This window comes from Bombus impatiens, unplaced genomic scaffold, assembly GCF_000188095.3.
Source record: "Bombus impatiens unplaced genomic scaffold, BIMP_2.2 scf_1055, whole genome shotgun sequence".
Taxonomy (NCBI): domain Eukaryota; kingdom Metazoa; phylum Arthropoda; class Insecta; order Hymenoptera; family Apidae; genus Bombus; species Bombus impatiens.
In genome coordinates this window covers 169,876-180,671 of record NT_177474.1, presented here as the reverse complement: position 1 = coordinate 180,671, position 10,796 = coordinate 169,876, and the positions used below count along the sequence as shown (strand labels likewise).

Genomic DNA, 10,796 nt, shown 5'->3' with positions numbered 1-10,796 from the left:
GAGCCGAAGCGTCGGTGCGCCCTGTTTTTTGATCGCGAAGCTGTGTAACCTCAGCTCGGGCGTTTGCTCCACGTCGTACTTTATCAGCATCACCGCCCCCACTGGCTGTGAATCCTACGGGAAACGAAATGGTCCACTGGTGTACCATTTTTCCAACAAAACGATCCCGTGCAAACACTCGTCGCGTCGATGGCCTCGATTAACCGAAAGGAATGCCGGTTAAATAGGTTTCGAGGGGACGCCAGGCGTGGCTGGATGACATCTCTTTAAACTAACGACGAGCATGCAAAGTTCGGAACCTTTGTGCATAGCTTGGATGACTGAACTTTCTAACTTTGTTTATTTTACAGCAGCGTTACTTGCTCTGCCAATTTTCTCCGAATACAAAGTACCCGATCGTGTTAGATATTCTCTATATTTTGTGTCAAATTACGCGAGTTGTATCAGGCGAGTAAAACCAACTTCGTACACCAAACGATTAGGACCGACGCTGTAAAATAAGCTTCGACATTTGAGAATAGAGAATACGCTGATATTAATTTTATCTTTGCGTATTAATCGTATCTTATCGCGTCTAAGTATTTGAAAATACAATTTCATGTTTTTTTTTCGAAACTACATCCTATAGATTTGCGCGCGCTAATCGACACAGTTTTCCATTCTACGAAGAATGGACATTGAGAAGGGAAAGAGAAGAGGGGGTATTCGTACTAACCGCGTCAGTCTTGTAATAATAGAGGCAGTTGTCGCGGCGCAGGGCGAACCATCTTCGCACCCACTTGTCCGTGTTGGTCGAGGTCGCGGATTTCCTCCATAGGTATCCGGTGCAGAGCGGCGCCTCGTCGCTTCCTTCCTTGGTACCAGGTCTGGCCACCCGCGGTGCCAGTACGTTGCACGTTCTCGCCACTTCGAGTTCAAGGACGTCGGTGCCAGAATGCGCGAGCCTCACGACTTCCGAATGCGTCGCGTCCATCACGTTCTTCCCGTTCACCGCCATTATAATGTCGCCAACTTCCAGACCAGAGCTCTCCGCGGGCGTGTCGGGCTCGATAGCTGAGACGACCACGGGTTTCGAGCCGTGAATACGGAAACCGAACTCACCTCCGGCTTCTCGTTTCACCACCACCCTTTTGTCGCTTTCTGTAACCATCACCACCGCCTTCGTTATTTGGCGTCTGCGGCAGTCCTATTCGAGCCTCATCGAGCGGCAAACGCGAAGTCGTTCGCGCGAAATCCCACGATCCAAGATCCGAGATTTCAGGAGCCGCGATCACAGCGGATTTGCCGCGTGATAATGCAGTACGAGCAGGAATTGATATGGATCCTGCGGATGATGGATAGTGAATATCGGTAGGAGCGGAATTGAGCGTATTAGGAGGATAGAATTCCGGGTATTACAGTCGGTTCGGATCTATTTTAGCGAGCAAGGATTCGATAGAGGCGTTGAGCAGATTCGAACGTTTTTGGATAGTTTGTATCCTGTCAGGGGAATGGCTGAAAGGAATGCGTGGTAGAAATCGCGAGCGGATAAATCCTATGGAGATTACGTTAATCACTGCTGCGAGGGAAATGTGATTCGAGACTTTACAACCCTGGAAAATGAAGCTCTGCATGAAAAAAAAGAAACGTCAGTCTACGTTTTCGACCTATTTTTCCGCGCAGATTCACCTCCTTTCGGCTTTTACCGTCAGTTGAACGGCAGCCGGTATAAGTCTTGCATGGCTATTAATTTAAGTGATTAATGTGTTTCCGAGGCAAATATTTTTCTCATTGATCGACGTTAACGTTATTATACCGTTGAAAGAAGCTATCATCGGTTCAAATACTATCAATCTACCGGCGTTTTCCTATGTAAACAGGTATAGCAAACAGCAAAACCGACGAATAGTAATGATACTCGAAGTTCAGTTGCCGTTTGCTCTTTCACGCTTCGAAACCGTGAACAAACAGCACATACGAATACAGAGAAAGTCATAGAATTGCACGCAAATTATCGTTTCATATTCCGGTTGCATAGATTACACAGTATTTTATTTTTAGCTTAAATCGACGACACGGTTCGGTGAAATGATTAGTTCCGTATTTATCACGAATTTGCACCACGCGATACACGATACGTTTCTACTTTGGTATCATCCATCTTATTTATCAAGCATCGAAGCACGCAATATCGATTGCGCGTGATCGATTATGGGCGGAAATCCGAGAGTACAACAGACGGTTCCGAATAAATTATCCTGCAAGTGTTACTACTGCCAAAATGACGAAGCTGTTCGTCTTTCGCAATAACGGGAAATATAACGCCGTTGTTAATGATAAATCGTGCAATCTCTAGAATTTATTGCGACTCGGGTTACGAGAAGGAAATATGTTGGGTAATATTAAGCTGTTTTATAATAAATAATAATTGTTCGGAAATTTGAGTGGCCGTCCGTTTATGGCACGGGCAGGCACATTCCCTTCTTTGGGAAAATCCGAATTACATGTCCTCCCCGAGCTGTAAACCTAATGACTCCGAGGTCAGGTAAAAACCCGCGGGAAAAGTCCAGCCGGAAGGGCACGATGGACACAGGAAACCCAACGGCTGGTAGGGAGAATCAGCAGCGTAGGAGGATAGTTCATCGACGGACATCGTACCGTGCGGATGAAATACTTCACTGCTAACGAGATCTTACCACCGCCGTGTTCATAACATCGCACTTTACGTTTATACAAGTGGAAATACAGTGCTCCATTACTCTAACACTCGATCTATTAAACCTCCTCCACCTTGAACGTTAATTCATTCGAGGTACGCGATATCGACCGATCGGTTTGACCTGACCGGTTGCTCTTTAGTCGAGAATTCGCAACGATAATAAATATCGAGGAGACGAGGAAATTCCTCTTTCTAATTGCGCCGTTTTTTCTAGTTGCAGTTTTTATTAATCGGAAAATCACCGATGATCCTAAACGCATCAGAAAGAATTACAGAACCGTTTTTGTTCCTCTTAAACATCGTCGTGAATTAGGAAGCACGCGACGAAGAAACCTGGAATCGGCCCGTAGGAAGAAAGAGCATTGTCATCGTCGATAAGCTTCTCTTCTCACTGCCTCGTTTTCGATGCTTTCTTAGCCGGATATTTTTATTTGCGATTACGCTTCGCGCGAGATAACCAACGATTTACTTCGTTCGAACTGTCAACTACAATTTCATGGATACTTTGGGAACGCGCAGTCACGCAATAAATCATCCCCCGCGGTGGAAATTTATACCAGGAGATTTCAGTGAGGATTAAGGGTTGCTCCAATTCCTCAACCTTGTTTCCATAGCTATGCGAGTATCGTTTCCTATTCCGTACTGTTACGTATTCATCAAACGGGATGGCTTTTGTACATTATCTCGAATCGTGCGATACGCATTAACCCTGGAAACCCGAGAATTCTACTTTACGATGCTTCTTGTATTAGGCGGATATAAAATGTCTCTATAAATAAAATTCTAACTACACGTACATTAAAGATGTAAACGTATCCGCACATTTGCTTATTTTTAGCTTAGCGAGTCTTTTTGCAGGCCCTTTAATCTTTAAATTATGAGTAAGACAGTAATTATATTTAGATGGTTGAAAAAAGAGAGAAAGAGAGAGAGAGATAATTTTAGCAAGATTCTGAATATGAATCGTGCTTTTTGAAAAAGAACTTTAATTTTCTGCTGGCACTGCAGCCTCATTAAGTATCCAAGAATTCTCTGATAATTATGCACGGCTGATTCCGATGTTGGTCGATTCTTTAAAATTTGGAATAAAAGTTACGGCGCCAGGGATAATATTAATTTTTAGCGCGGATAGCGGAAAAAATATATTTCTATTTATAGCTACTTCGCCAATTGGTTATTTCGCGAACTGCAGCTTTTTCGTTATAAACACATTGATAACGCGTATATCCAGAGCTGAAATAACGTTTCTTTAATTATAAAATTGATGGAACATAAACGCGGTATTTTTAAGATTTAACAGCGTCACTGTTAATTATATATTTCATGAAAATATTCAGCGATTATACGTTATTCGTCTCTTAAAATCGAATTTATGGTTCTAACGAACAGGAGTCTCGAAATATCCATGCTAATTTATTATTTGCATTTCGCGATTATTTATCGAAGAATATTTCAGGATCTTATATCTATTTAGGTTATCGTTTGCGTTGGATTATTCATTTATTCAATCGCTCTTCCATTTCTACCGATCCTGCGGCTCATTTCTAGGTATTTCATATAATTGAGAAATCTCATCGGTATATTTGAAATTGCTAATTAGTCGTATTAAATTAATGTCGGTCTCGCTGCCCAATTAATTGTTTCCAATTTCCTGCGAAAAAGTGGCATGAAATTCGAATTTACACGCGTACACGATTCCATTTGTTCATGAATTTACATGTTGACGTGACTGTTCTGTGAACACGCATCGCTACATTTTCCCTATATCTGCGAGAAATTCCGATTCGCCTTCCGTATGAACGATCTTTGAATAGCACAACGATATTTTTCGCATTAACATTAATTATAATAGTATATTTTACAGGATTTGTATTCTTGCCAAGGAACGCGTGCGACGAATATTGAAAAAATTTTCCTAACAAAAACACGACGGATACTTTTGTGAAAAAGCAACGAATGAGCATAGAATCGCAAACGTTTCTATCGTTTTCGTTCTCATAGATAAAAAATTTCCGCAACTCGCGACGTTTATCTTGCAGATTTGAAGAGAGAGAGAGAGAGAGAGAGAGAGGGAGGAGAGTACTATGCACGTCCCAAAGCAGGCGCATAAATAGAAAGGAATACTGGGTAAAAATAAAATGAAAGCGGGACGGTCTACGTCGTCGTAGCTACATAAATAAATGCATTTTTAGTTCAGTATTTGTTTTGTACGTTTTTTCTCGGCATTAATATTTGCAAAGTTATATCTAAAAATTGTAAAACAAGAAATGACGTAACGCGAAGCGAAGTTAAAAATACGTAACTGAAACACTTACATTATATATTACATTTCTGAAAGAAAATTCCGTTTCTTTTCCTTTCGTATGAAACGATATTCGCTTATAAATATCGGAAAACACACGCTTAATATGCCTCGTTCGAATAGTCGCACGAACGCCATATCATCGTAAAGAGTCGTGGTAGAATTCAGTTTGCGAACCGTTCCATTCAGAGATACGAATTGGATAAATGGTACCGAACGTAGGAGATGTCTATTTAAATCAACGGAAATTTCTTTCGTTTCTACGTGAAACGATATATATTCGGTTACAAATATTGAAAGCAGCCATACGAGATATCTTGTTTGAAGGGACGAAATAAAAATTAATTCACGTGACGTAAAATGTTTAATAGTATCAAATGTAGAACGTTACGTTCTAAAAGCAACAAAGTTTCGTCTTTTTCTTGATAAGTTTACTACGCAAGAATTAAATTGCTTTGTAAAGCTCGGAATTTTGAAGAAGTAGAACGCTCGTATGCACTGTACGATGCTCTTTTTCGTAAAGATACAATGTCAATGTTTTCTGAAGTTTACGTCGCTCGATGTTCGTGTGACGGAGCAAGAGGGAAGTGCACGTGACTTGGTTAATACGAAAATGAAAGTTGTTAGTGATACGTAGTACGATAGAAGCTATAGTCTCTTCGAACGTTCGCCACGTCGGTGATACGATGACGCAAGCAATTATTTTTGTAGGACGTTGCACTCGTGGGCGACGCACAGATTCTGTCTTATTTTAATTTCGTCTACCGTTCGATCTCAATTCAGTTCACGATTACGCGAACGCTTAACAAGTAGCGTGCGTGTAAACAGAGACGCGTGCGACACGCTGTTGCTATACCGTTGTTTTGTTCTAACTGGAAATGCGAATCAACCCTTTTAAAAGAAGCTCGTTCGCGGCACAATTAAATCAGAGAAGATTGAGATAGAGTGCGAAAAATATGAATTTTCGCTTGGGAATCGCCACGTTTGAACGGTCATCTTACTAAAAAGGAAGTCAAAAAATGTTCACAGTTCCTAATCTTTTATCTTTCCGTGTTATAGCAATCGTTGTTGATATTATTTCGCAATAGTTGGATTAGCTTGGCGTAGAGCGCATTCGAATTCTCCAATAATTAAACTTGCCCTTAAACTGCAAGAGCTCGTCTTACGCGAAATCGATTATCGAGTACCCATCACGGCTTCGTCAGACAATATCTTCATCAAATGTTCCATGGATGTAAGTAATTGCTTACAAACACTTACGAAGAGTCGCGATCAATTAAATTAGTGGAGCAAAGGGAACTCGATACGCATTCGTTTTAATTAGCATGTTGTTCATTAACGTTTACACATTTCGATTTTCATATTACTTCTAACAACGACAGAGGCAATTTTACGAACGAAACGATTTAATTCCACGATAATTTCCACCTATTTTTCGTCGCGGTTTAATTTTAAAATGCACGATACACGCAGACACGAATTTCCTCGTAAACAGAAATGTAATATGGTAATTCCGGCACGCGTTACATTCCATCGTGAGCTTTAGAAATTAATATTTCTTGCTCTACTTAATTCTAAAATGCAGTTACTAAATTCTCCCCTTTGTGTTACGATGAAACAACAACCAGCGGTGCTTCGTTGTTATTTTTACTTTGGTGCAATTAATTAACGTTGAGATTGCGTTTAGCGTTAATTGCATATTTCGAACGACGATTCGTATTGTCGCGATATAATGCTCGTAAATGAAATATGGCGGGATAGGAATGGCGGAATAGAAGTGGTACAAAAATTCGCGTTCGAAAGAGTTAAGGTACCTGTGTATATGTACAGCTGTGTAAATCAAGAGAAAGCGAGAGGGAAAGATAACGCAACAACAGGTAAACGATCGAAACGCGTGGAAGCATGGTCGAAAATGTCGAAATCCAGGTCGAAGGAAAACAGGTCGAGACGAGATTATCAAGAAACACATCATGCCATAAAAATAATCAAGTCCTTGCGTCATCAGGCGTCGAACGTAATCGATAGTGCTCGAGCTTATAGCCTTTTTGTCTCATCATCGTTGCACCGTCGATGAGAGACGGTGAGACGGAGGGCTTCCTTTTATTTCTGCGATAAAGATGACACACGCAACTCCCGCCCAACCCCTTTCGCAGCTGGTGTGTCAGAAATAGCGAAGATCGCTTTGTCGTCTTTTTCCTGATGGCGGAAATTCTCGCACGTGCGACATGCACAAGCATTCCAAGGTTGTTGCGTCTCACAGGGGGGAGAGCCGACGTTGTTATGGATTTTAATAGGGAGCGTGAACGACACGCTCAGGGGTAGGTAAATATCTCGCTTGTCTCGCTTTCGCTCGCTTCGACTAAAGCGAAAATACGAATTCGTAGGATGCCATTTACTAAGGGCGCTATTGTATTCGAGAGGTACGAATTGGAAATTGGTGGTGAGTTTGTTGGTGGATTGCTGAAGCGATTCAATGGAACCACGGTGGCTTCGAGGCAGCGCGAAATTCATTTCTTTTATGATAGGTTGTCGCCAGCAGACGCAATATTACCGTATTACAGTTACAGTCACAGACGATATTCGCCAAGTATCATACATGACGTGGCGTGAAAAGATTTATGCTTCCTTTCGAAACCTCAAATTACACCTACTTTGATTAATTTCTTCTGTAGAAATATACATCTGTGTGTATAATCGACAAATTTGTTAACTGACGCTGCTAGCGAAAACGATGTACAAACGATGTTGTTTTAAGCAGAAGCGAACGTAATTACAAACTAATCGAAATATCCATCTACGTAAAGATGTATCAATTTTCTTTGGAAATTTCTAACGTAGAAAATGCGTACGTAAAGAATCCAAAAAATCGATTTTTTTTTTAGAGATAAAGCCATTCTGCAAGCACGTCTTTAGTTTCATGACCCTGATCGCGATAAAGGCACGATTGACAGTGGCACGTATTGTTCGATTAATGACAACCAAACCATGCCGTGCCATCGACTTGGCACACTTCCGATTTTATTGTACCGACGACAATCGCGTTTCTCTATAAATTTCTGAATATCGGAATTGGCATTGTTCCGGTACCTGGTAGTTGCTACTTTGTACTACTCCCCGCGTGGCGTTACTATATTTTCGATGTTTCATCAGCTCTCGCGTTATACCGAATTCTTCAAAATTATCTTCGTAGTGTCATTTCTAATGTCATTTTGTGAAACTAGAAGGACACCCATTATCGGTGTAAATCTCCTTTCAGAGTAAGAACGTGAAGATTCCGTACAACACACATCGTTCAAAACACATCGTTCCGATGCACTTGAGGAAATTAGCTGCTACTATCAATAGTTAATTATGCGGGTCGTGTTCGTAAGATCGTACACAGTAAACTAACTACAGGTAAGCCGTAATCACCTTTGATGTGGAAATTTAATTTTATTGTCATTAGATCAGTACACGCCACGGACGAATTTGGACGAAACAAGCAAACTAATGGCCACCTTGTTCGACGTCGTAGCGGCTTCGATAAATCGGTTACAAGACGAAAATCGTATCTTGATTTTCAATGTGGATATTTTCGAGCCGTTGCATCAGGGTCAGGCAGAGAATAATTATCGGTGATGACCGTGACTTCTTTCGACCAAAGATTCGAGGATCGAATTTTACGAAAATGATGGCGAAAGGGATAGAAATTTTTATTGCCTGAAAAGAATATTGGTTTTCATATTTTTTTACATTCTCCTTACAAACGAATCGTATTCGATCAATTATTTAATCGAATTATTCAATCGTTATAAAAACAAATTATTTCGTAAGTTCGAACAAATGAATAAAGAATATTGCGGATGAATATGAAGTGATCACTTAAATTTTTTAGAGAAGTGTAGTGAAACGAGTTCTGTGGAAAAATGTTCATTCGATAATTTTAATCAGGCGGAATAATCGTATTTACGTATTAACAACTCGATAAAACAGCGATTAATGGTCGTTGCATAATCGCTGTTCACGTTTTCATTACACGTGTTATCGAAAACCTCTGTGCCGCTGTGTGAGTCGCGTTTAAGCTATGTTAACTAGCGCATTGAAACAACATTAAAATAAAAAGCTCTAACGAACGAAGAAGAAAATTATGTTCAAAGATCGTTGAAAAATAATTTCAGTTGGATATCAATCTCGTGCGACAGAATATTGAAAACGATCTCCATTTCTAATCTCGGATTACACGATAAAGAACGACGCCACATTTAAATTCGGATACGATTAGTTTAGTTCTTTTCTTACGGTAAGAGAATTTATTAGAAAACTTTGGAAAACAATTTCGAAAGAAGGAAACCCGGTTTTAAAGAAAATTTATGGTTCTCCGTAAAAGTCTTTGCAAAAACGGCTTCACCAGGGAATTTGGAAGGCGAACCAGTAGCGTTATACGTACAAGTTTCGAAGCCAAAGAGTAGAAAAGTGAACCGCTTTGGGATACGTTTCATAACATAAACTTTGACGCCACGGAGGATTTCCTTTTGACCTGGCAAACATTCGGAAGGGTACCAATTTAATTATTCACTTAGGAAACTTCTCCGGTTTTTGATTCAGCCTGTCTAGGTCCGTGAAAGCGAGCCGTTCAATATTTACAAGCACATATCACGCACAATGCAGAATCGATCGCCGATAAAGAAATTAATGAAATTTCACTTTGCAAACTACGATAGCCAATTCGCCGTTCTTTCCAGAGTTAAAAGCTTTTTTGTATTTTTCTATTTGTATGAGATCGAATCTTTGTTTACCATACTTACGAGCATCGATCTCGAATTTCTCTATTGCGATGAAATAGAATATGATTTTTGAAAAAACGTTGTACACGAGTAAATTATTGCGTGTAAAATGGAAAAATATTTACCTTTTGTAATGTCTCTTTTTCCAATGTATCTTTTTTCTCCATTTTTTTTTTTTTTTTTTTTTTTTTGTCGATGATCGTAGCCTAACGATATTCGTCTTCGAACAAGACGCTCGCGAACGCACCCGAACACTTGTAAAGGTTTTATTTTTTTTCTTTTTTTTTTTTTTTTTTTTTTTTTTTAGTGGATGGACGAAAAGGAACAAAAATTTGCACGTTATTTGGAACTTGTTAAACTGTAAATGTTTCTTCCCGTTTAATTAAAACCACTGGCAACGTTATCTGTTATTCCATTCAACCGGTTCAATTTTTCGCTGAATAAATATTAAATATTGGAAAATGTCATGTAACTGGGAATACAATGGGGAAAGGGCGAACAGAAATCGAATTCCTCTAGATACAGGCAAGTGGGACGAAATAATTCACGGAGGAATCGATAACTTTCTGTATCGGAAGAAACGTGATCTTTGTGCGAGATTTTGTCTCTTAAAAAGCGTCGAATAGAATAATTAATTTACCATGGACGTCCGCGCCGAGCCTCGTAAGGGCTCGACCCTCCGTGCACCAAACTCTGAGCATGCACTTCAGCAGCTCCTCCAAGGCCCTCTTCAAGGACGCGTCCTCTCCAAGCTCCGTGGAACATTCGGAGGCCGCGCAATCGCACACCATCTCGCGTGTTGATGCGTGTCCGGCCACGTGACGCGTTCCAAGTGCTACGCGACTTTCTCGTAGCCTACTCGAACTTCCGGCGTACTCTTCGGTGAACAACGTGTCCACCGGGTTGCCCGGCGATCGAAAAATCACCGCGCTATCGTCTATTCGCCTCCTCGTTCCCTATCACTCTCGAAAGCTTCAACGATACGGTTTCGATCATGGATTGTGACGCGACGAAGAAGCGGAGGACTTCCGGT

At 40.6% G+C, this 10,796-nt stretch overlaps 1 protein-coding gene across 4 annotated transcripts in view; it reads right to left on the bottom strand.

The window, feature by feature from the left end:
- LOC100744306 overlaps window positions 1-10,796 on the bottom strand; it is a 60,252-nt gene that overhangs the window by 6,683 nt on the left and 42,773 nt on the right. For all 4 annotated transcript variants that reach the window (XM_033323493.1, XM_012391298.2, XM_012391299.2 and 1 more), the window contains 2 exons: window positions 716-1,140; window positions 22-114 (listed from right to left, as the gene is read on the bottom strand). In XM_033323493.1, coding sequence (XP_033179384.1) covers window positions 22-114; window positions 716-1,140 — 518 coding nt within the window. The remainder of the gene's footprint in view (window positions 1-21; window positions 115-715; window positions 1,141-10,796) is intronic.